This window comes from Hibiscus syriacus, unplaced genomic scaffold (genome assembly GCF_006381635.1).
Source record: "Hibiscus syriacus cultivar Baekdansim isolate YM2019G1 unplaced genomic scaffold, ASM638163v2 tig00110621_pilon, whole genome shotgun sequence".
NCBI classification, from domain to species: domain Eukaryota; kingdom Viridiplantae; phylum Streptophyta; class Magnoliopsida; order Malvales; family Malvaceae; genus Hibiscus; species Hibiscus syriacus.
Genome location: NW_024062802.1, coordinates 958,892 through 983,978, shown reverse-complemented (window position 1 = coordinate 983,978; position 25,087 = coordinate 958,892). Strand labels below are relative to the sequence as shown.

Genomic DNA, 25,087 nt, shown 5'->3' with positions numbered 1-25,087 from the left:
CAGAAAAAAAACTCCTTAACTTTTGATGTTAACCGAATAATCGAGGATCAAAATGACTATGTTTATTCATTAGTCTCATAATCTACATGATGATCATATTAATTCTGCATCTTGATCTTATTCATTTGCAACTCCGATGCATATGCAGCATGAAAGCTTTAAGAGCTCAAAGTTGATTTAACGACTACAGATTGGTTTAGCTACACTAAATTTTAGACCTCTTAAATAAAGTGAGAGTTCAAATCTTATTATTTCATGAATGGAATAGATCAAATCAAAAAAATCATTTCTTAATATATCCCTACAATATTAAATCGGGATTAATTGATCACGCTGTTTTGATGTCTAAACTTAAGACAGACAGATGAGATTCAATCATATCCCAAACTTCTTGCAGAAACTCTTTTTCAATCTGTTCTAGTGAACCTACATTGGAGCGAGCCGACTGCCTGGTGTTTACAAAGAAGTTGGCCCAGCTTTGCATACGGATCCGACAGGACTCGGCTCGCTCACTCTGTTTCGATCGATCGTTCAATCTGCTTGTTATCCATTGGCTGCTTATCATTCTATGCACCACAACCGCGCTAATGTGATTGCACTCGGTGCTTTCCTTTGGGCTGCTGCTACGTTTCTGGTCGCCATTTCCACCACTTTCCTCCAGGTTACCTGTGTACCATTATTTCGTTTATCTCGTCCCCTTTGTTTTAAATGATTTGGTGGTTTACTCTCCCATTTTTTTTCTCTATGGAATCTATGAATGATTTAGTTTATTTTAATGGATGTTTAAGCAGATCTAATGTTTTTTGTAAAATGTGATTATTTTCTTTTCTTTAACTTTATAATATATTCAAATGCATAATCTAGTAACATTTCTCTTATTTGGCTAATTAGGTTGAAATTCAAGAGGTTTGAATGGGGTTGGACTTGCGATTGCCATACCGGCCATTCAATCCCTTGTTGCTGATTCAACCGATGATAGTAACCGTGGTGTGGCTTTCGGGTGGCTTCAACTGACTTCGAACATCGGCTCGATCCTAGGCGGCCTTTGTTCAGTCCTTATTGCCTCAAAAACTATCACGGGGATACCTGGCTGGCGTTTTGCATTCCATCTGGTTTGGGTAATTAGCGTTGTAGTTGGCATTTTGGTCCATCTTTTCGCCAAGGATCCGTAATGCTCGGACCGTGATAATGTAGCCAAAGAACACGTTGGTCATAAGTCTTTTTCATCACTGGTGAAGGACATGATAGATGAAGCGAAGTCAGTTGTGAGAATCCCAACATTCCAAATCTTTGTTGCTCAAGGTGTTTCAGGAACATTCCCATGATCTGCTTTGTCATTTGCTCCAATGTATCTCGAACTAATCGGCTTCTCCCACGAAACTACGGCGTTTATCATGACAATATTTGTGGTTTCGGGTTCACTTGGTGGTCTCTTTGGAGGAAAGATGGGAGATATTCTAGCAGAACGCTTCCCGAATTCTGGAAGAATTATTCTGTCACAGATAAGCTCAGGTTCTGCTATCCCAATAGCTGCAGTTTTGCTGCTGGCATTACCTGATGATCCCTCCACTGCATTTATGCATGGTCTAGTTTTTTTCATCATGGGATTTTGCATATCCTGGAATGGTCCAGCAACCAACGAGTATGTATTCTTCGTCTTCAATAAACTAACTTGGCAATAATTTCGATCGACTTAAGACATAGCTCTAACTACTCAAATTATTGTTCAAAATCAGGATAGTATTTGGACATAAAATGAAAGGACTTGGTTTAGGTTCCCAACTCATTTAGATGCACTTAATCATATTAGTTCAGTGCCTATATCTGGCACGTATCTCAGTTTTCGTAGTTGTAATATGAGGATTGAGGACCGTCTAAAAACTAGAATTTTGCGATCCGCAATTCGGTCTAGCATGCGAACGCTCAGTGCTGCAATGTTCTAAGGCTTAGCTTAGACGTCAACTGATGCATGCATTGGCTATATAATTTTGATTGTCTATAAATTCGAGATTGTATCTGCATTTTTGTTGGCATTATTTGCTAAATGAATTGTGTGCACAGTCCAATATTTGCAGAGATTGAACCTGAGAAATCCCGAACAAGCATCTATGCATTGGATCGCTCATTCGAGTCGATACTGGCATCTTTTGCTCCTCCTATAGTGGGGATTTTAGCCCAGCATGTTTATGGTTATAAACCAATACCGAAAGGATCATCAGACTCGATAGAGATCGCGACGGATCGGAAGAATGCTGCATCACTTGCAAAGGCACTTTACACTGCAATCGGGATTCCTGTTACTATCTGTTGCTCGATGTATTCATTCCTCTATTCCACGTATCTGAGGGACAGGGAGAGAGCAAGAATGCAGGCACTGATTGAATCAGAAATGCAACAATTAGAGGAAGATGGCACTTCGTCAAATGGAAGACAATCTGAATTTCATATATCGGACTCAAAGAAGACGAATGGCGACGAAAGGGGTGAATTTCGCAGCATTGATTTAGATGATGATGATAAGAAATCTCTTCTGCATCACCAGATTTGCTTCTCGAACTTGGAACACTGATGAACATGTTACTTATCTGAAGTTTGAGGCAATCCATATCGTTTCCATTTGAAACAAAGTTACAAATGTTTCATTGTGAAACTGCAGTTGTCATTGTGTTGAAAGACATCAAATTCGATCAGATATTTTATAATAGAATAGAAAACAAGAATTCGATTAATTTTGTTTAATTGAACCGAATCGAAGACTTGTATGCATTCAACCCGAATGTTGCAGACACAGATAACGAGAATGCAACATCACTTGCTAAGCCATTGCAATTGGGATTCCAATGGCAAACTGTTGCTTCAATTACACATTACTCTATCGCACGTATCCAAGAGACCAGAACAGAGCACGTATGCAAGCACTGAGAGAATCGAAAATGCAACAATCAGAGGAAAATGATTCTCATCCAAGTTGCAGAAAACCCGTATTACGTTTTGCAAACTCGAAAGTGCCCAATAACGAGTAAAAGAAGTGAAACTTGTATGGAGTTCCGAGTGGAAAAAAGTCTCGATTTTGGCGATAACAACGACACGAAGCCCCTTTACATCATCAGCTTGATTCTCACTTAGAAGGGTTCAATAACTTAGTTTCTTCCAAGAAAAAGACTTTAAATTTTATGAAGATTAAGGATCAAAATGAATATTTTTGTCCACTATTTTAACAATAAGAGGCCAATTTTATGTGTAAACTTTATTTACATATATTTTAGGCTAATAACAGCACCAGCTGCATTATTTGCAGTTCACTGAACCTACCTTTGCTAAGCAAAAACCATAATTTACCAGCTACTGGGGTAACCATGGCGTTTCAAATAATTGCCAAGCAAACATTAAGTCATTGCTGAAGAGGCATACTAGGTTAATCATACGAAGGATCCAAAAACCAATAACGGTTCAGACATCTCCGGCTCCGATCAAGGCAAGAAGCATTCTCTTATAGTCCCCAGAAGTATCTCCAGCAATTGCTTTCTCGAGAGGAACACTGTTCCTACGCTGATATGCTTCCTTGATGCGTACCATGTCTACCTCTGCACGAGTTGCCACGACTCGTATAATAGCTGTATCATCTGATCCGATTCGATTGATGGCTTGACGTAAAACCTTCTCGAAATAGTCCTCGGGGGTAGTCAAGCACTTGATAACATCTCTCATTAATTTGAGGTATTCATCCTTGCTCTCAGGCTTCAGATCCTGCAATCCAGTTTGAATTAGAACATACTCAGAAATATTTGCATATTTTGTAGATGAACCGGACCTTATTGATGGCATTGCCGATTGAAGAATTGTACTGATTGAAAGTTGCATTTAGCTGTGCCCTGCTCCTTGTTGATAGAATCCTGATCACCTCCTCATCATTGTAATGCTTGGTCGAGATCTTTTCACGAAGTATCTTAGCCTCGGATTTCGCCAACGACAAGTTCACCTCGTCGCCCTCATAGCGGAATGCGCTAACAAGAGGGACCAAAAGCTGCATCATGATAGTAATATGAGCAAAGCATTCAAACACGAGAATGACAGAAGCAAGGGAGAAGAAATTTGAGCCGAACCTTGCGGTAATCACCGCTGGTGTGGTGCGCGACGTCTTCCTCGAGGGATTTCTTATATCGAGCATGATAGTACTTCTTGGCGGCGTGTAGCTCCTTTGAAGATCTAGCGCAGGCTACTTCCATGATGATCCAACTGCTTGATGAGGCCTTCTTTGTGGCTTCATTAACCAGATGTGCATCTCGCTCTGCAGGGTCCAGGGTAAACAGCAGCACAACCCGCTGTTGAATGGTGAAACAGAACAAAAATACGGCTAAGTTAAAGAGCTCTCGAAATAAACATCGAAAGGCATGTCGAAATCGGACCTCGAAGTCACGAGTAAGTTCCTTCTCCAAGGCCTTGAGGAGATCTTCCCCATAAGCTTCACTGTAAGCTTTCCTAATCGAAATGCGCTGTGCTGCATTCCTGTAAGCCAATATGTCGATGATCATTTGCTCGTTGGTACCCCAGCCTGCAAAAAGAACATGGAAAACAGTTCATCATCGTGGCCCGTTCTTTCAGTTTAAACAATCATTAACCGGAAGCATCTGTTTACCGTATGATTCAGTATCTATAACTAATCTAAAATGGTCCTGCAATATAAGCATAGAAATGGCAGATAAAAATCCATCGCCGTTTTTTTGAACACAGATTCAGAAAAGATAATGGTCTTGCAATAAGAATATTTAGAGTCTTGATATTTCAAATACACTAAAAGGATTGAAATTAGAAAGTGATGAAGAAAGACCTTCGAAAGCTTTACGAAGCTGCTCAGCGTCCTCAGAAGGAGGAGGAGCATGAGCTGGACATTTAAGGGTTGCCATCGAAACTCTTGCAATTAAATTTCCTTGTTGTCTTTGGTATGGACTTGAACGTTAAGATTAAGAGCATTATATGGAAATCATGTTCTTATTTTCAGCCGAAGATTACAACAACATATTACTATTTTAGTCTACATGCCAAGTTCCTCCACTCATTTTACGATAATTTTACTTGTATCTTTTTTATTTTAACCCTTGTTCAGATTTTGAGCAAAGTATTTCCTTATTAATATCGTGATTCATATATATAACAATTCACACGTGTTTTACTATTAATATGACACGTCTTTAAATAGATTTAAAATATAATAATATTAAAAATAATAATTTATTATAATATAATATCAGATGATATAGGTTATTATTAATTCATGTTGAAAACCTACCACATTATATAAAACTTTTTTTTTCTTGAAGAAAATTAGAATAGGTCTTTCGAAAGTACAGATTTACCCCATATTAATAAAAGAAACTTTATAATAAGTATAGTAAATTACACTCATGACCCTTTATTTATGAAAATATTTTATTATGACTACCGATCTTTCAATTTTATCAATCAAATCATTTAACTATTTAAATATTGTGAATCAAACCAATGCAGTTAAAAATTGTTATAGGTACACATTTGATTCTCATTACTTACACATTCAATCATTTTGGTCTTAATTTTAATTTATTAAATAAATATAATTATCCAATATTAAAGATTAAATTTATTATTATATCAAACTTATATAAAATTAATGAAAAATATTATTAAAGTTTTGATTGGTTGTTCTTAATTGCCCACTTTTAAAATTGAAAGGGAATCAATTGCTACTTTTAGGGTCAAGTTACCCAATTTTAAAATAGAGAGGAAACTAAGAGATTCATTTTCAAATTATTTATTATAAAATTTAGTTTTAATTAATGTTAACAAACTTCAACCCAAATTCGATATCTAATTATTATTATTATTATTTGAATAAAGAGGTTGAATATTAATTTAAATATAAAATGATTGAGCTTGAAATCAAGTATAAAAATTAAGTCAATTTTTGTAATTAGTTGTTATACAATATGTAAAAATTATAGATTTAGTTCATATATTTTAATCTGATAATTATAGTTTTCTTATGTTTTAAATTTTGAAATTGCAGTTATGAATCAAATAATAATAGTAAAATCTATTAAGTCAAATTTTATTATTCATCATTGCATTATGTATAAACTATAAATTTGATTATTATTTTCTAATTTTATCATTTAAATTTTTATTATTTTAATCATACCATTATTTTTTTGTTAGGAAATTTTAAAATTAAAAATATAAAGATTAAAATTGATTAAATTGAAATATAAATATTAAATCCATAATTTAGATATAATACAGGGACTAATGGCATTATTTGTCCTAGTTTTCCTTTTCTTCTTAAATTTGAAAAAATAATTAGAGATATTGACGTTTGAATTGGTTTCTAGAGAGCTTGTTCCTTTCTCAAATTTGGACCAGCGCATTTTATGCCATTAGTAGTTGGGTATCCTCATTGGCATCAATTACATAACTGTATCCATGATTGCATATCTTCATATCTTAATGTAATGCCATCTATTAAAGTTTGCAATTCTGGGATGTAAGTTCAGTTTATGATGGTAAATATCCAAGCGCTAGTTCAGTGCACACATGTATACTATGTTGCTTCGTCTTTTCATTTTCTTTAAAGTACCTGTGTCAGTCACGTATTCGGATATCTGTATAGAGATGTGTTCTTTTAAGAATCCTTCAAAGACAGAAATTCTGGAGTACGTTTGTATACCTGCTGGAGTACGTTTGAACAATTTTCCTTTTCAAACTTTTTTAACTCATGATAATCTTCTGCTTCTTCTTCTTCTTCTTTTCTTTCTGTCGGGAAGTAATTGTAACTTCATCAGTCTTGACATATGAGATAGCCAAGGTACTTTTACTAATAATATGTACTTTTGGTTATTTGAGCATTTAGATTTATGAGATCATTTTTGAATATGTTTACTAGGTTGTATTTGCTATTATTCTCATGGCGAAAGATGGTAGCTCAAAGAAATTGGTGAAAGAATGGACTTTGATGGGTTCACTTACTGCATCCGGTCTTCCTGCCACAATTTATGCACTTCAAAACATTTTGCTGCGGATATCTTATAAGAATCTCGATTCACTTACTTTGTCAATTCAACAGGTACTTTATCCATCATTTTTCTTCTTTAATATTGTCAATTGGTTCGTTTTAAATATAGGAACTTGGTCGATGGTTGTATATTTCACTCACTGTAGCTCACCATATGTTGGTCTCCTTTTGAGTTTCAAATGATTAATTTGTTTAGTAATTTTCTGAATTTGATGGTTCTTATTCTGTTTCCAATGCAAAGTTGTATTATTTCCATAGGAAGCATCATCGTAATATTTTTATTTTAATAATGATATTTGGGATATATGTGAGTTTATTTGGCATAATTTGAGACGTTTCCATGCAGGCAGAGGCAGTCAATTCAACAATTTGGGGCTCTGCTTTTGTTGATCGCGGAAGCTGTTCTTCTAAGCATCGGTGAAGGTTCTAGCAAAGCTACTAGCAGTGGTGACCTCGAGCGAATTCTTTTTTACGGAATTGTCCCAGTTTCAGTTGCTTCTGTTCTTTCCGGTCTGGCTTCTGCTTTATGTCAATGGGCTTCTCAGGCAAGCAGCTTATTTTCTATTTTAAATTAACAAATTATTTAGGCTTGCCTATCTTCTTTCAGTTTCTTAATGTTTTCTTTATTATAGGTCAAGAAGCACTCATCATACTTGATGACTGTAGAAATGTCTATTGTCGGAAGTTTGTGCTTACTGTCTAGTACCTTCAAGTCTCCACCAGATGGAGAAGCTATCAAACGTCATGGATTCTTTTATGGTTGGACTCCACTAACTTTGGTAATTATCTTATTTTGTTTGAAAATTAATTTAGAGAAAATTGGGGATGCTCTTGGGTTTAGGAAGCAGGAAAAGAACAGTGTACGAGTGGGTATGGAACTTTACATGTTAAGACTACATAATTTCTCTATAGTGAATGAATATAATTTTACCTTTTTTGTTGAGGTATCTCCCGTTTTCCCGGAACCCCCAACAACCTGAAGGTAATGTCTTCTTGTGGTGTCTATGTGCGGTTTTAGTCTCGGAATTTTATCTCCCTAAAGAATTTCCTTAAGCTCAAGGACAATGGATCAAGTCCCACAGAGAGCGAATGTTTAATTTCCCTTGGTTGGGTTCCCGTTGCGTCCACCCAATTCAACCGGAGTGAACCACGCCGTGGCTCTCCGCTTAAATCATCCAGGGAGCTGTTCTCAAAACCCTCTTAAGAGTCAGGAGACAAAATCCCGGGACCAAAACCGCAGATTGTTTTGGGTTCTGATCAACAAACAAGAGATCCCTCAACAATAAAAGTCGTCGATACTTTTATGTTTTAACTTGCATGGTACATGCAAACTGAAGTTTAAACAAGACTTTTTTTCTTGCCTTTTCAGATTCCAGTTGCAACCAATGCTCTTGGCGGGATTCTTGTTGGCCTTATCACCAGCCTTGCAGGTGGTGTGACAAAGGTAAGCCTAACTACATCAAATTAATACAGTGAAAACTCAGAATGAGGCATTGAAGGGGGACATTGATGATTAAATAGGTGCATGTTGATACGGGGGCTGTTTAATTGCATCCAGCGTAAATCATCAAGTAAACAAAATAATGAGTTTCAAGTCATCGACGTTGCTTAATTTTACTAGTCCATGCATTGAAACCAAAGAGGGATGAAGGTTAATGTAGGCACTGATGCAGAGATGAAACTTATCCCCTTCTATGTATCCAAATTCTAAGAACATAGATTTCGAAAGATCGTTTTCAAGAGATCTTTAAAAGTGAAATTCACTCTTCACTTTACTGTTTGAATTTAGTTTCTATACCACATACCATTTTCTCAAGAATACTTACGATGGTAAATTTCTCTCAAATGCAAGCAGGGTTTTGTCATTGTTTCAGCACTTCCTGTAACGGCGATGCTGCAGTTCCTTTTTGAAGGAAAACCACCATCGACGTTTAGTCTCATGGCTCTTCCGCTTGTTATCAATAGCGTTTCGATATACCAGAAATATCCCTACCGAGTAAAAAATAAGGAAGCCTAATAACACCTGCAGGCAGGTAAGGAGATTTCTCAGAGTGACCCCAATTATTATAGTTTCCATTCGTTTTTCCCAAGTTTTAATGGGAGGGTTAACAGGAATTTTAAGAAACATGCAAATGAAGAGGACATATTATATGTGCTTAAAATTGGGAATATAAAGAAGCAAACGCTTTGATGTAAGTCTGACCTCTTGGAACAGTGCAAAATTGTATGAGTTAAAGTTCACAGTAACCGTTGCGTTAATGCCGTTGTCTTCCAAAATAATTTAATGTAGGATATACAAACTGGCAATAATCACATCATTGGATGCTTTATCGATCGTTAAAAACACCATCCCAGTCTCATCTTCATCGGATATCTCCGACGGCAAACTCCGATCAAACAATTTGACACTGCCAAAGGATCCTAAGACACTTCTACATCGATGATGCACAAAACATCCAATGACAGTTTCTATAACACAACATTTCAGACGAAAGCAAAGTAAATTGTTATCTATTTTAATAACGAAAGCCTAGACTGTTGCATTAATTATTTTTATATTGTGATAAAATATTTTAAAACCCGTGTAATAATTAAATCGTTTCATTATGTTACTTAGTAAGCTGGGAAAGTATTTATCATTTAGCCTGTAATAATTTTTTAATATATATAAAAAAAACAATATAAGCGTATAACTGAACTCAAAATCAAAAGGGGTAAACTGAACGACAGGAAAATGTAGGGGATAAAATTGGAAAGGAGAGAGCAGTTCGAAGATTTTGACTCTCGATAGTTGGCGGTTTCTCATGCTCACTATATAATGGATTAAAGTCGAAGCTTTCCCTCATTTTCTTCTCTCTTTTCAGAATTTTCATTTCCCTTTCATCCGAAATAGTAATAATAATTTTATTTTTATTTTTTTCTTCGACATTCAGATCTAAAACTCTCGTTCATACAATCAAAAAAAGAGAAGTTGAAAAAATGGCGACAGTGTCTCCTCTGACGAAATACAAGCTGGTATTTTTTGGCGAGCAATCCGTCGGCAAAACCAGCATTATCACCCGTTTCATGTACGATAAATTCGACACCACTTATCAGGTCAATTTTTTGATTCGTTTTTTTAATGTTTTTCTGATTAAGGTTTTAACGTTTCTTAAATCCATCTGTTTCGCGCGTACTTTTGTTCTGTATTCGATTCATTGCATCTCTGTTAGATGATCAGGAGTATTAGTCACGGATTAAAATATCGTTGTTGTTTCTTAATTGATCTTGGCCAAAATGATTTTAGTTTTAAAAATGCTTGATATTTAGGGTACAGGGAATTATGAATTTTGTATGATTAATTTAGATTTTGAATAGATAGTTTGTAAGCATATTTTCTTGAACAAGAGGAATTATCTCATGATTTCTTGATAAAAATCAATTGCAGGCCACAATAGGAATTGATTTTTTGTCAAAAACTTTGTATCTTGAAGATCGGACGGTTCGATTGCAGCTTTGGTAATATGCTATCTTCCTCCGTACCCATTCTTTTCTGAACAATGTAGCCTTGGATATCTCTGGTTAGCGCTAATTTTACTAAGCTTCGGTCCATTTTGATAAATGTTGAATGATTGTAAGCACATTTGTTTTCATCTTATAACTTCTTAGATTTTAGTCAATAAATTAGCTCCAAATAGAGCTTAAATATTTGTTGTCACTTGTCAGCGATGAATGTTAGAAGTAGTGGACAACTTTTGGAAATAAGAGCTAGTTCATTTCTGTTGTGTACTTCATCCTCTTTAAAAATAACTTTCGGTGTTCATGATGCATATACTTCTCAATTTTCCAGTTATCTTGTCTCTGTTTGAGCTTTATGTTATGATTTCACAGGGATACTGCAGGGCAGGAGAGATTTAGGAGTCTTACTCCAAGTTATATCAGAGATTCTTCTGCTGCAGTAATTGCTTATGATGTAGCTTGTGAGTATCAGCCAACCTAAGTACTTTATATTACACATACATAATTATTATGTTTTGCTAATCGAACACTCCCTTGATAACCATTATCATTAGTTCGACGTAGCGTTAACCTTACATTCGCATCCCTTACTTGGATTTATCTATTTGCAGATAGAAAATCATTTATGAATACTTCAAAGTGGTTTGAAGAGGTACGAACAGAACGTGGCAGTGATGTCATTATTGTCCTCGTTGGGAACAAAACTGATCTCGTTGATAAAAGGTTAGTGATAAGTAGGAAATACAATTGAACGTTTTAGATTGGGTTTCCATTTAACTGGAGTTTACCGATCATATTTTCCTGCGCTTATTTGACTGCACAGGCAGGTTTCTAGAGGAAGGAGATAACAAGGCTAAAGAATTTGAAGTCATGTTCATAGAAACCAGTGCAAAAGCAGGATTCAATAACAAGGTGAAAAATATAAACACGTGCGCCTGTGTGTGTATATAACAATTGCATCCAATTATAGATATGGAATTAAAAATAACTATGCATATTTTATCCGTATTCCATAGACATTTGATAGGCGATACTTAACCTCACTCGTAGGATTACATGTATGTGTTGTTGATCTACTATTTGTACAAATGCCGCGGTTCTTGGAAAATCACCTGACGGCGGGTACCTCTCCAGCAGAGAGGAGGCAAATTGGATTTGGGTGAAACTTTAGATCTGACCTTTCAAATTTAACCTTTATTGCGTAATGTCTCGCCACTCGTGATTAAAAAAAATTAAGAATCCTTGACCAATGCAAAATAAAATAATTGAAAATGATCTGTCATATTCTGTATCGATGAAAACTAAGAATGATAATTGCAGATCAATAATTACACATCGGCATTGTTAATGATCAAAATTTAAGTTTTTATAAGTTTATAAATTATTTTATGATTTTTTATGGATAAATTTATTAATTATTTTGTAATATTTTAAAAATTAAATGATTAAACAACTCATGGGTTGCCAGGTTGGTGGCTAAATGTGTTGCCAAATTATAAGTCAAAAGCAAAATTAAACAAGAACCCAAGTTCAACCACGCAACATTTTAGACGGTCAGGATCTGAGATTCACATGCATCAATCTCAGCGTACATTCCGAGTGTTTCTAACTTGCTTCCTCGTGACTTTTTTCAAAGTTCAATGATAAATAAAAAGGATAAAAGCCTTTATCTGTTTGTCTTACTCCAACCCTTATCAAAACTTTCAGTTCCCCAGAAACAAAATATGTCGAATCCCGGAGAACCTGTTCGAATATCGTCGGAATCTCCCGTCACCGGAGCACCTTCTCTCTGGCAACAAGCTCCGAGATACGATGCCGATCTACGTGTCCCACTCCAAAACCTCTCGATGGTCAAAATGAGGATGGATTCTCTACAAGATTTCCTCTCTCAATCGGTCAACACCAACACTTTGATCTCCAAACATCAAATGGGTCTCGTCTCCTCCGAAATCGCCGCCGCCGTCCACCAAATCATCGTCAACGGTGCCGCTCTCCTCTCTTGGGCCCAAAAGGTCCATTTCCCGAATCCAACTCCGGTTCCAAACCCGACTCCGGAACCGCTGAAATCCAAGTTCAACGACTACGACGAAGGAGATTCCGATGTAATCGAGCTAGACGCTGTCGAATTGCTCGCGGAACATTTACATTTCTGCGAAATTTGCGGCAAAGGTTTCAAACGCGACGCGAATCTACGGATGCACATGAGGGCTCACGGAGATCAGTACAAAACTACGGAAGCGTTGTTGAAGAAATCGGAAGTGAAGAATCCGGGTCGGAGTACCCGGTTTTCGTGCCCGTACGAGGGGTGTAATAGGAACAAGAAGCATCTCAAGTTCCGGCCGTTGAAATCCGTTATCTGTGTGAGGAATCATTTCAAGAGAAGCCACTGCCCAAAAATGTATAGCTGCAATAGGTGTCATAAGAAGAGTTTCTCTGTATTGGCTGTTTTGAAGGCTCATTTGAAGCACTGTGGCGTCGATGAAGAGATCAAGAAGTGGAAGTGTAGTTGCGGGAACGGGTTTTCCAGGAAAGATAAGCTCTTCGGACATATATCGTTGTTCGAAGGTCATATGCCTGTGGTCGAGAAGGAGCCAGCTGTGGCAGCGGCAGCAGAGGATAGGAAGTTGAAAGGTGTGTTGGATATGGAGGAAGATGAAGATGACTTGATGGAGAAGGAAGATTGTTTAGAAGATAGTTTATTTGATGATTTGCTTCATGAGTTTGGGTCTTTTGAGAATTACAGTTTGGAGGATATGTTCTAAATTTTTTTTGCAACAGTATTTGGTTTTAACTCTTGCAATAATCTCTGTTGTAACATATTACAGTGTTAGCTTCTAGTGACAATAAATTGTTCTTTCAAATCGATGCTTCGATTAGGACAAAAATTAACTGGAAACAAGATCATGCCCATTTTTCAATTTCGTTCTACGATTCAATAAACACAAACATGACGATATGAACACGAACAACAAATCATCGAATTAAAAATACCAAGAAAGGAGAGAATTACAGCAACAAAAATGCATCGTTCGACATGCTTTCAAAGGAAATCTTTACCTCATCTTCCACCGGATAACTCAATCGCGTCCTGATTATATAATGAATCTTCTCCCCATTCAAACCTCCTTTGAAGTCTTTCATACTCTTGCCTACGGGTAACTTCAACATGCTGCCATTCTTCCCATCTCTCGGCCAGCCCCTCCCCTTCCAACATCCTTACCACCTCCGACATTGCTGGACGCTCCTCGGGTGAAGATTGGGTACAAAGCAATGCAACTTGGATCATTGCCTCGACCTCCTCGATGTTGTAGTTTTTATTAAGGTTCCGGTCTACGATAGCATCCAGTTTTTTCTCCCTTTCCAGCTTCTTGACCTTCACAAACAAACAGCAAGCAGTTCCGTCAAGGCTTGCACTTGGGCATATACAAAAGCAAACATGGGAATAGATTTTGAGTTATCTTACATGATCAAGCAGCAAAACATCGTCTTCTTCTTCTAAACGTGAAAAGTCGATCGCACGTTGACCTGTTACAAGCTCTAGAAGCATAATCCCGTAACCAAATACATCTGTCCTTTCTGATGACTTCCCAGTGGACAAGTACTCGGGTGCTATGTGACCCATTGTTCCACGAACTTGAGTCGTAACATTTGTCCGTCTCACATCCACCAACTTCGCAAGGCCAAAGTCACCAACAACGGCTTCAAAGTCTTCATCCAATAATACATTTGCTGCCTTAACATCCCGATGAATGATCTTTGGATTGCAATGTTCATGAAGATATTCCAGCCCTCGTGCTGCACCCAAGGCTATTTTTTTTCTTGTAGGCCAATCTAAAACAGGTTCGCCGGGTTTGAGCTCTGCAGTGGTTCCATATATTAATCACACATTATACAAGGGCGGTATAAATGAATTGTTGGACAACTAGTTTCTTCAGAAATCTCAAGACCAAGAGCTTAATTATCTGTAACAAAATCATGTTGAATGAAATTCTTGAATAACTAGTACCTCTAAGGCGATAGGCCACACTTAAATTCTCCATAAATGGATAGACCAAAAGGCGTTCGGTTGGAGTTGTGCAAAAGCCAATCAACCTTAAGAGATTCCTGTGAACAGCTACACTTATCATCTCGACTTCACGTTGAAAAGCCGCATCTCCTCCGGGACTTTCGAAATCAGTTAATCTCTTAACTGCAACTTTTGTGTTATCAGAAAGAACACCTTTATAAACCTTCCCAAAACCTCCTTGTCCAAGGATATTCTTTTCGCTGAAGCTGTCGGTAGCCAATTGTAATTCCCTCCATGCAAACCTTTTCAGTTGACCAAAAGCAATTCTTCGGTCGACTTCACCTGCAACATCTACAAATATGTCGCTCCTGTAGCCTTTCCGGCGACCCTTGCACAGGAAAAACAGCAAAGAACCAAAGATAAGAAGAATTATAAACCCGCTCAGGATTCCAACTATAATTCCAACCTTCGACTTCCGCGAAGAACCTGCAAGCAAAGAGAAATCTCTGAGATAGCTGGTCAAATTATGGCAAGTATTCTTAAATGGGGTATCTTTGAAACCATTGAACACTACTTGAAATAGTTAATCCAATTACCTGAGTCATTTCCGTTAGATACACATCTCTGCGGGAAAGTTCCACCACAATTTAACCTGTTTCCTGTAAAACTGAAATAAATAAAATTGTGTTTAGCTTCAATTCACTGCAGATAAATATTTGTGAATGATATGTAAGGTGAATGGCCATTCACAATATTTTTATTTCTTCGTATTAAAATCGGAAATGAAACGAACTAATCAAAGACGCCCATACTTGTAAATCGGAATGTGGAATAAATCATCTGGAACTTGACCACTAAGATCATTTGAATCGAGCAGACTGCAGAAACAAATTAACCATGCCATCAGTGACATTACAAAATGTGAAGCGAAATAACTCATACGTTCAAGTTTGAAACTTTACAAACTTGGAACTCATCAACCATTTCATCCAAAACTCAAGGTGTAGTCAATGAAATGCTGTTATTCCGATGCATTCGGATAGCAGTCAGCATTTAATACTTACAGATTGATCAGCTTTGGAAGATCTGAAATTGACGAAGGGATAGTTCCACTAAGATTGTTCTTACTCAGTGTCCTGCTTGCATGAAAGAACGAATGCCTTACAATGAACACATGACATGGAGAAATAAATAAAAGCCTCAAACGAAATAAAATAAACAACGTTACTTACAGGAATTGGAGACTCTTAAGATTACCAAGGGAAGAAGGTATCTCTCCAGTTAAACGATTATTTTCCAAATCTAAGCTGGTCAGGCTCAACAAGTTCCCTATCTCCTTTGGTATCTCACCAGTTATACCATTTCCTTTCAATGTACTGTATGACAAACACACGGAATACGGAAATGCGTTAACACAAAAAGATTCACCCCAATGCTATAATGAACCGTACACTTAAGTGCAGCACTGGCAATAAAGAGTTTTGAAAGTGGAAATCAAGAAAATGACCTCAGGAAATGTCTACGAATGAAGAACATAAATTACAGAAATATACTGTTTGATTGAATATTTGTATGCTTACTACTTACAGTGATGAAAGATTCGTTAGAACTCCTATTTTAGGGGACAATGTACCGGAGAAGTTCATGGATGACAGTGTCCTGAAAGCACAGTTATGATATATAAGGATAACAACATATTTATATAAGTACATAAACAACTGAATCATGTACGCATACATTTGTGAGTTGCGACTATGAATCATAGTCAAGGAGGGAAAAAAGGTACACTAATTACTTACACGGAAATGACATTATTACTAGAATCACACATAACATTTGACCAGGTGCAAGGATTAACTTGATCGGGATTCCAATCTCTCAACTGATCAGGCGAGGCATGGAGTGAAGTCTTCAATGCAAATAAAGCGTCTCCTGAAAGAGATGATACGAATAGTCGAATATTCATAATCCAATTAAGAACAACTAATCCCTCAGGCCAAACCAGGCCTAAATAATTAGAATGTAAAATCAATATACGGGATAAAAAAAGGATATCATCTAGGAATATTATCTCACTATTCCGCTCACACATGCATAGAAATCCATAAGTTTGATGAAAACAGAAAAGGTCCAACAAAGAATAACTGTGTACCTTGTAAATTAGCATATACAAAAGAAAGACAGCAAGTCAATATTAGAAAACCACGATATAGTTCCATCTTCAGCAAAGTCAGTCCCAATGATCAATGCCATGTGATATAAAATCTTACGAGCATAAAAGTGACTTCCATCTCTGCAAAAACATTCAAGTGCAAAGGCAGCGAACGCTATTAGCATATCGGTTAATTATGTTTCTCTGACCTTTGATTTTCCTAAAGTACTTAAGTCAAACACATATTTGACACCTGAAAACAGGCTCATGGTCGATATTCTGTAAAAAAAAGACTCCCAGATGAACAAGTTTGCGTTAGGACAAGCACCCAAACGCGAAAACTAGATACCTTCAAGCACCACCTCTTGTCCCCTTGACTTGCATCAATTATTTTACAGCATTTCTAGCACTTTCTATAAGCTTCGATGGGGAGGGAGGAAATGGCCTGAAATTTAATTTTGACTTAAATTTCAGTGACATTTTCTTACAAAATTTCACAATCATCATTTTCATTGACCGACTCCCAAAGCACTTCACTTTTACAAAATTAGTTTTTCCCCCTTTCTTTTCATTTAGTGAAGAGTAACACTGGAAAGAAAACTAACAGCCAATGAACAATGGAAAAGCTATTCCAGCAGCTGCAGCCATTACCAGGCTCACAAACCCCGGATAACAAGACATCCTTGCAAAATCACTCTGATTAGATCCAATTTGATTCAAAATGCATGAAAGGGAAATGTCAATATTAAGCTACGATGCACTGGAGATTTAAAATTAAATCTTCGTATAATTGTTAATTAAGCTAAAATACGAAGTTACTAATAAACTGTAATAAATATAAAGTAGCAACAGCTTCTCCATCAAACCCAAACAATAGTCCAATATGCTCAAAAGTCACCCTTCCAGAGTGTAAAGCAGTAAATGCAGGTTTTGACATTCAGTACTAGGGAAATAAATGAACTAACCAAGGAATTCCAATTCAAACAACAACATGGAAAATAGCAGCTAAAATGGTTTACAAGCTACAACATCAAAACCCAACACCAACAAGAGAGGCACGAACTTGACCAAAACCCAATGAGAAAACAATAAGAATTTAGTCCCTCAAAAAAATCCAATTCTTAGAATCTCAAGAAATAAAAAAATAAAAAATGGGTTTTGAAGAAAGTTGCTTACCTTTGAGAAAATAATCAATTTGTAGAAGAAAAAGAGATGGGGCTTTTCATTTGAGACGAGTCATGAAATTTCAAGAGTGAAAGAATCAAGCTTTGATTCTCTTTTAATCTGTAAATTAGAAGGAATGAGCTGGTTTAGTGAAAGAGAGAGTATACTTATTTTTCTTTTGCTTTTTAAGAACAAAAATCTAATAAGAAGCATAAATGTATTACTTTCTTTAGTTATTGTCTTGATTTTTTAACTATATAATTATTACTTTCTTTCTTTTTTTAGAGTAGAATCTGGTAATGCATATATGTATATGTCTTGTTTTATTTTATATGGTACATATTAGTAGTAGTGACGGATCTAGAAATTTAAAAATGAGAGTCTAAAATTTTAATTTTCTTTTCTTAAAAGTAATGGGTATACAAAAAATGTAATTTTTTTCTTAACACATTAAATTAAATTTAACCAGATTTTCAAAATAAGAGGATGCACTTGGCCCCTACCACTGGTTAGTAGTGGGCATGATAAATTTCTCTTAAATATGATTTGATAAGATTAATTTTGTCAATTAAGATCTTAATGTAAGTCCAAATAATTTTTTTTAATTCTTTATAAAATTTGTTACACTTTTTTTGATATATTTTTTAAAAAATATTAATATTTCAATTGAATCATATTTTTATTATATTATATTATATTATATTTATAGTCAAAAAATTAATAATAAGGTAAGTATAATATAATATTTGTTCAAAAATAACTCTCAAGCATTTGATATTAAATGTTCATACCCTCGATATTCATGGTGTTCGAACCCAAAACCTCAAAAAATAATAACAATTTTTTAATACTAAAGTCTCTTGATTAATGCTTAAATTACAAATTAAGCAAAGATAATCAAAGATTCATCTTTCAAATACTATAGATTATTTTTATCATAATTATATTGATAGTTATTAAAAAAATTATCATTAGTCATTAGAAAAATAACCTTTTTATTAATTTAAAATAAATATAAGAATATTTATTTAAAAATAATTTTTAACCATTTTTAATCTTTCGACTGTTTTTTTTTTCTTATATTTTATTTTAATTTTCTACGTTATCAAATATTTGTGCTTATCGTAATCATGCCTTATTTGTTTTTTTATGTAATATTCTGTCTTATTTGTTGAAAATAACAAAACAATGGCATTATTATAAACATCTATAGTAAGTATATTATTTAATTATTATCACAACATAAACTGGCATCAACCCAATTGCAAGATTAATAAATGAAATAAATAATTATTAATAGGATAAGAGCAATGTTCTTTTTTAAAGTTTAAAAGACTAGTTTATTTCAAGTGTTTAGCTTTAGTAATTATATATACATAAATACTTGTTTTAAAAATTATATTATAAAAGAAAAATAAGTTAAGTTAGATAATATTTAAATCAGTGAATATTACAATTTATAAAATATTAAAATAAAATATTTTCAAACAATTAATATAATTTATTTATAAAATTTAATTTAAGTATATAAGCCATATATAACAAAAGGTATTACGTAGATTAAAACACGTCCTTATATTCATTAATTTACGAGTGATGGAATTTATGTTGCAAATACAATGAGGTATTTAATGAATATTATTATATTAGTTGTTTTTGCTAATACAAGAATATAAGAGAAAACGAGCCTACATACTTGGTTTGGCCTCCTGCAGTATTAATGTTACGGCCTCTGTTAATATATTATTAAATATAAATTCTACATTTTTTTTATTTTTTTTATTTAACTAAAAATATTACAAAGTAATACATGTTCTAAATACTATTCACTTGACAATTAACGCTCAGTCACCCTTACAATTGCTGGTGCTCGAACTCATTACTTCCATGAACGTAACTCTAATAGAAACAATAATGACATTATTTAACAAACTTAGATGTTTAAATTTATGTTTATCATTGCTTTTTACAAGAAGGGTGATTCAATTTATTAATTTAGATCAAATTCCATAAAAAAATATCTAAATAAAAATAATAGAATAAATAACTAATATTTATATTTATTTTCCAAAATTGACTACCAAAATTTTTCTATCTGTTTTTTAAACTTTATGAAATGATTAATTTTTAGAAGGATGATATTAAATGGGTCACCTACATAATGAGTATATGAAAACTGTTGTTTGAGTTGAAATTATTGTTGTTTAAAGGACATAAATGTACCAGCAACCAGTTGATTTAGTGGGATGAGATATTATGTTCTTTAAGTAAGGTTAGTGTTTGAATTCTGACGTTTGTGAATTGAGCAAACTGAGTTGGGAGAATCACTCTAGCCTCTTTAGTATTCGATCTCGATTAATCGATCAATAGATAAAATATCAGTAATTAATTAAAAAAATACATAAATGTTATTTGAATTTTCTATTTTCTTGTCGGCCCAGTGGTTGTTAAATCTTAATTATGACACTCTTGAGAATCATAAATGTCAATACAATCATAAGAGAATTTTAAAAATATTTCAACCACTAATATATATATATATATATATAATAAATCCAAATCTATTACTAAAAAAATTTAGCAAGTCTAAAAACTGGGTTTCAAAATTTATAAAAAAACAATCCAAAAAAAACTTTAATAAATTAAAAAATAAAAATTAATAAGATTTTATTATTTTTTAAACGTTTACATAACATAAATAAAATAATTAAAAACACTACTAAATAATCAAACAAGAGATTGATAAATTTATATACGATTTATTTGTCACTTTCATGTGACAAAATATAATATTATGTGACCCAAAATGATAATACAAACAAAATATATAGTAAATTTCTTAAATCCAACACAATACAAATTACTAATATATCAAAATTTTATATAAAATGTAGATAGACAAATCATCAAATTCATATATAATTGAAATACCAATTTCAGACCCCAAAAAAGAATTGTCAACTTAGAAAAAATATTAGGTATAAAAATTAATATAATAAATAAACATTTTTTTATTAAATTAGTAATTAACGATGAGAATGAAAAAAGAAATTAAACAAAGGAGAACAACACTTTTTTGTACTTCTAAAGTCGCTCGAAAGATTTTAAATAAATAATTTAAGATTTTAAGATTTAATATTAAAATAAATAATTTATATATTAAATAATAACACTTCAAATAAAGTATACGAAAAAAAGGAAATTAAAGAATGAAATTAACCTAGATTTGAGTCGTAATTTGTAATTCGAAGCGTTTTGTATCAAAGACAACTTTTTTGGGTAAAATTCACAAATGATCCCCGATTATAGGACACTACTTTATTTAGTCATCCGCCTATTAAAAAATACAAAATGGTCACCTGACTATTTATATGTTCCAAATTCGTCGTTTTCTTTTTAAAATGGACAGCCGTCTGAGCTGGACGTTAACCTGATGATTGAGATATGTGATAAATATGATTCCAAAATTGTTTTAGATATGTATCGACTCTCTGTTTTCATTATGTCATCGAGTCAATACTTAAAAGCAACGACAGTAACAATAGACATCATTAGAATATGATTTTTATCATAACTTATTCAACATGTAATGTTCAACTTAGGCGACCAATAAATTTTTTAATATAAAAGGACGAGCTTAAAATACTTAAATGGTCGAGAGATTCAATAAAATAATATTACCGAGAAACCTTTAGTATACCATACCGTTTTCTTTTCTGCTAACAAGAATGGCACAACAGTTGCAATGAAAATTGGTGAAAACATGTGGTCATAATAATAATATTAAATCAAAAGTGAAGGGAAAGGCGGTTAGGAGCAATCAAAGGGGTGAAGCATGTGTTGTGAGCTTCTTATTGAAGCTTTAATGGTGGACTAGTCAATAAAAGTCAAACCTCATAATATAATGGACATGGTCCCTCCACCACTTAATTTGTGCAGCCACTCATGGTCAACATATTAAATTTATATTTCCAAACTCATTATTCTATTTTGAACTTAAATGCTATATTTAATCTTGCTCCAATACTTCACAATTATTAACTATATATTCATAAACAATTCGAAGGATAAATAAATATATTAATAATAAAATAATTTAAATGAACTATATATTTAGTATTTAACTATCATTTTTATTCGATTTTGGTCATTCAACTATTTTTTATTTTAAAATTTTACTTTATATTATATTTTGATTTCGTTTTGGTCATCTATTATTAAAAAATTAACAGAACTATTGAAATGATATTTTTAAAAGATTTTCAATGATGACACGATATTATCTTATAATGACACGTCAATGTCAACGTCATTGTTAATTTTTTAACAGCGGGGGACCAAAATAAAATTAAAACATAACGTTAGGCATGATTTTAAAAATAAAAATTAGTTGAATTATCAAAACAAAATAAAAGTGATTGTTAAAGCAGTAAATATATAGTTTAGTCTAAAATTTTATATGTAGATAGGCCAAATAAATAAACAACAAAGCAAATAAAAATCAATTTTTACAGTGTGCATTTATTCTCCCTAAATACCATGTACATCCGTCACCGAATTATCTGAGGAGAAAACTTGGAGATTTTCAATAAATAGCCAACTAACGAATCAAATTAAGCTAAACAAAACAAATAATTAAAACTTATTAAGAAAAAATTTGATGCATAGATGATAAATCACAATTGCTGGTAGTAACAAAATTTTCCCAAGTATGAAAATGGAGTGAATCCCATCTTTTCCACACTGAAAAAACAAATGCTGAAACTCAAACCAACGCAGTTGTTGAAACAACACTTTGCTTATTCTCATCATCAATTCTTATCTAATTCAACTTCGAACTACCTTAACTGTCACTTAGACTCCTTCCTCTCCTCCAACGCTTCTTCTTCATCTCTCCGATCCCTTCTTCAATCCCATGCTCTCATTATCGCCACCGGCAACTCAAACGACAACATTTTCATATCCTCAAAGCTCATCTCTTTGTACGCCTTTTTCAACAAACCTCGTCGTTCCACCAGGGTTTTTGAGTCAATTCCCATCTCGAAAAAGGATGTTTTCCTTTGGAATTCGGTCATCAAATCCCATTTCTCCACTGGGAACTACTCTGAATCTTTTGGGTACTATCTTAAAATGAGGTTGTCCAATACTCTTCCTAATGATTTCACTATCCCCATGGTTGTTTCCGCTTGTGCTGAGCTGAGGTGGGACGTTTGTGGCAGATATGTTCATGGGTTGGTCTTGAAATCTGGTCTTTTCGTGGTGAATTCTGCGGTTGGGTCCTCTTTTGTGTTTATGTATGCAAAGTGTAGTTCAGCGGGGGATGCTCGTCTTGTGTTCGATGAAATGATTGTTAAAGATGTGGTTACGTGGACGGCTCTTGTAATTGGGTATGTACAAAATGGGGAAAGTGAGAAGGGTTTGGAATGTCTTTGCGACATGCATAGAGTCGGAGAGGATGGTGAAACGAGGCCAAATTTTAGGACATTGGAAGGTGGTCTTCAGGCTTGTGGAAATTTGTGTGCTTTGGACGAGGGCAAGTGCTTACATGGTTTTGTGGTGAAAACTGGACTTGGGTTTTATCCGCTTGTTCAATCTTCGATTTTTTCTATGTATTCTAGGTGTGGGAGTGTTAGGGATTCATCTGCTTCATTTTGTGAAGTTGTTGATAAAGATATTATCTCATGGACATCGATTATCAGTGTGAAAGCTAGATTTGGGTTTATGAAGGAATGCTTAGATATGTTTTGGGAAATGCAAGTTGATCGTTTACGTGCAGATGGAATTTTGATTAGTTCCATTGTTTCAGGTTTCGGAAATTTCATGAATGTACGTGAAGGGAAGGCATTTCATGGATTGATCATAAGGAGGAATCTTTTGTTAGATAAGCTGGTTCTTAATGCACTTTTATCCATGTACTGCAAGTTTAGACTCCTATCTACCGCAGAGAAGCTCTTCAACATAATAGGTTACAATAGAAAAGAGTCTTGGAATATAATGGTTCATGGATACTGTAAGACGGGACAAGAAGCAAAAGCTATAGAATTGTTTAAGAAGATGCAACAACATGGGATTGAGGTTGATTCAAACAGCCTGGTTTCCGTTATCTTTTCATGTTCTCAACTTGGAGCAATCCGTGTTGGCCGCTCGCTTCATTGCCAGATAGTTAAAAGTTACATGGCTGACAACATTTCGGTTGCTAATTCTCTCATAGATATGTATGGGAAAAGTGGAAACTTGACCATTGCACGGAGGATCTTTAATCAAACGCAGAGAGATGTTATCACATGGAACACAATGATGTCAGCCTATTCTTGTTCTGGACATTTATCTGAGGTTATTGCCTTGTTTGATCAAATGCTTTTGGGAAATTTGGCGCCCAACATGGCAACATTGTTAACCGTGCTTTCCGCTTGTTCTCATCTCGCATCATGGGAGAAAGGGGAAAGGATTCATTGTTACATCAAGGAAGGAGGCTATGAGCTCTGTCAATCTCTTGCTACTGCGTTGATTGACATGTACGCAAAGTGTGGGCAAATAGAGAAATCGAGAGAGCTATTCATCTCAATGAAAGAGAAGGATGTAGTTTCTTGGAATGTGATGATTTCAGGTTATGCGATGCATGGAGATGCTAAATCAGCACTACAGATTTTCCAGCAGATGGAAGAATCAAATGCTAAACCGAATGATGTTACCTTTCTTTCTCTTCTCAATGCTTGTTCTCATGCAGGCCTTGTAAAAGAAGGGAAGTTTTTATTCGGTAGAATGGAACATTATTCCATAAAGCCGAATTTGAAGCATTATGCTTGCATGACAGACCTTCTTGGCAGATCGGGTAATCTTCAGGAAGCTGAAGCCCTGGTTATGTCAATGCCCATCTCTCCTGATGGGGGTGTCTGGGGAGCTCTGTTAAGTGCTTGTGTTGTTCACAATGAAAATGAAATGGCAATAAGGATAGCAAAGCGAGTAATTGATTCTGATCCCGAGAACGATGGCTACTACATATTGATTTCCAACGTGTATACTTCTATGGGGTGGTGGGAGGAGGCACAGCGGACCAGAGAAATGATGAAGGAAAGAGGTGTAGGAAAAAAAACTGGTTGGAGTGCAATATAATAGATCAATTTAATCTCTCTTTCGAATTTTTTTAGCCTATTAACAATGCTAGTACATCCTACCTAGGTAGATATTCAAATCCAAATTCTTCTTTTTACCGCTTAAACTA

General features: G+C 34.6%; 6 protein-coding genes and 1 pseudogene across 6 annotated transcripts; 5 read left to right on the top strand and 2 right to left on the bottom strand.

The window, feature by feature from the left end:
* Positions 1 to 86: 86 nt before the first annotated feature.
* On the top strand, positions 87 to 2,569 carry LOC120135870 (annotated as a pseudogene).
* Positions 2,570 to 3,356: 787 nt separating this feature from the next.
* On the bottom strand, positions 3,357 to 4,904 carry LOC120135868 (annexin D2-like). The gene is made up of 6 exons (XM_039152044.1): positions 4,791 to 4,904; positions 4,620 to 4,673; positions 4,407 to 4,559; positions 4,104 to 4,322; positions 3,812 to 4,024; positions 3,357 to 3,747 (listed from the first exon to the last, which is right to left on the bottom strand). Exons 1-6 carry the CDS (start codon positions 4,902 to 4,904, stop codon positions 3,451 to 3,453), a joined length of 1,050 nt encoding a protein of 349 aa, XP_039007975.1. The 3' UTR covers positions 3,357 to 3,450.
* A 2,353-nt stretch (positions 4,905 to 7,257) lies between these two features.
* On the top strand, positions 7,258 to 9,272 carry LOC120135867 (UDP-N-acetylglucosamine transporter ROCK1-like). Its single transcript, XM_039152043.1, has 5 exons — positions 7,258 to 7,271; positions 7,392 to 7,590; positions 7,678 to 7,824; positions 8,415 to 8,489; positions 8,901 to 9,272. Exons 1-5 carry the CDS (start codon positions 7,258 to 7,260, stop codon positions 9,060 to 9,062), a joined length of 597 nt encoding a protein of 198 aa, XP_039007974.1. The 3' UTR covers positions 9,063 to 9,272.
* A 570-nt stretch (positions 9,273 to 9,842) lies between these two features.
* On the top strand, positions 9,843 to 11,024 carry LOC120135866 (ras-related protein RABH1e-like). The gene is made up of 3 exons (XM_039152042.1): positions 9,843 to 10,141; positions 10,473 to 10,543; positions 10,916 to 11,024. Exons 1-3 carry the CDS (start codon positions 10,025 to 10,027, stop codon positions 11,022 to 11,024), a joined length of 297 nt encoding a protein of 98 aa, XP_039007973.1. The 5' UTR covers positions 9,843 to 10,024.
* A 1,192-nt stretch (positions 11,025 to 12,216) lies between these two features.
* LOC120136150 (protein SENSITIVE TO PROTON RHIZOTOXICITY 1-like) lies at positions 12,217 to 13,400 on the top strand. Its single transcript, XM_039152261.1, has one exon. The coding sequence runs from the start codon at positions 12,268 to 12,270 to the stop codon at positions 13,303 to 13,305; it is 1,038 nt and encodes a 345-aa protein (XP_039008192.1). The 5' UTR covers positions 12,217 to 12,267; the 3' UTR covers positions 13,306 to 13,400.
* Positions 13,401 to 13,561: 161 nt separating this feature from the next.
* On the bottom strand, positions 13,562 to 18,021 carry LOC120136148 (probable LRR receptor-like serine/threonine-protein kinase At5g10290). The gene is made up of 12 exons (XM_039152259.1): positions 17,878 to 18,021; positions 17,051 to 17,146; positions 16,702 to 16,842; positions 16,349 to 16,481; positions 16,137 to 16,208; positions 15,782 to 15,925; positions 15,614 to 15,685; positions 15,362 to 15,427; positions 15,146 to 15,216; positions 14,550 to 15,035; positions 14,007 to 14,401; positions 13,562 to 13,916 (listed from the first exon to the last, which is right to left on the bottom strand). The coding sequence occupies exons 3-12, from the start codon at positions 16,766 to 16,768 to the stop codon at positions 13,602 to 13,604; spliced, it is 1,821 nt and encodes a 606-aa protein (XP_039008190.1). The 5' UTR covers positions 16,769 to 16,842; positions 17,051 to 17,146; positions 17,878 to 18,021; the 3' UTR covers positions 13,562 to 13,601.
* A 4,595-nt stretch (positions 18,022 to 22,616) lies between these two features.
* Positions 22,617 to 24,978, top strand: LOC120136147 (pentatricopeptide repeat-containing protein At4g39952, mitochondrial). Its single transcript, XM_039152258.1, has one exon. It carries the CDS (start codon positions 22,621 to 22,623, stop codon positions 24,976 to 24,978), a length of 2,358 nt encoding a protein of 785 aa, XP_039008189.1. The 5' UTR covers positions 22,617 to 22,620.
* Positions 24,979 to 25,087: the final 109 nt, after the last annotated feature.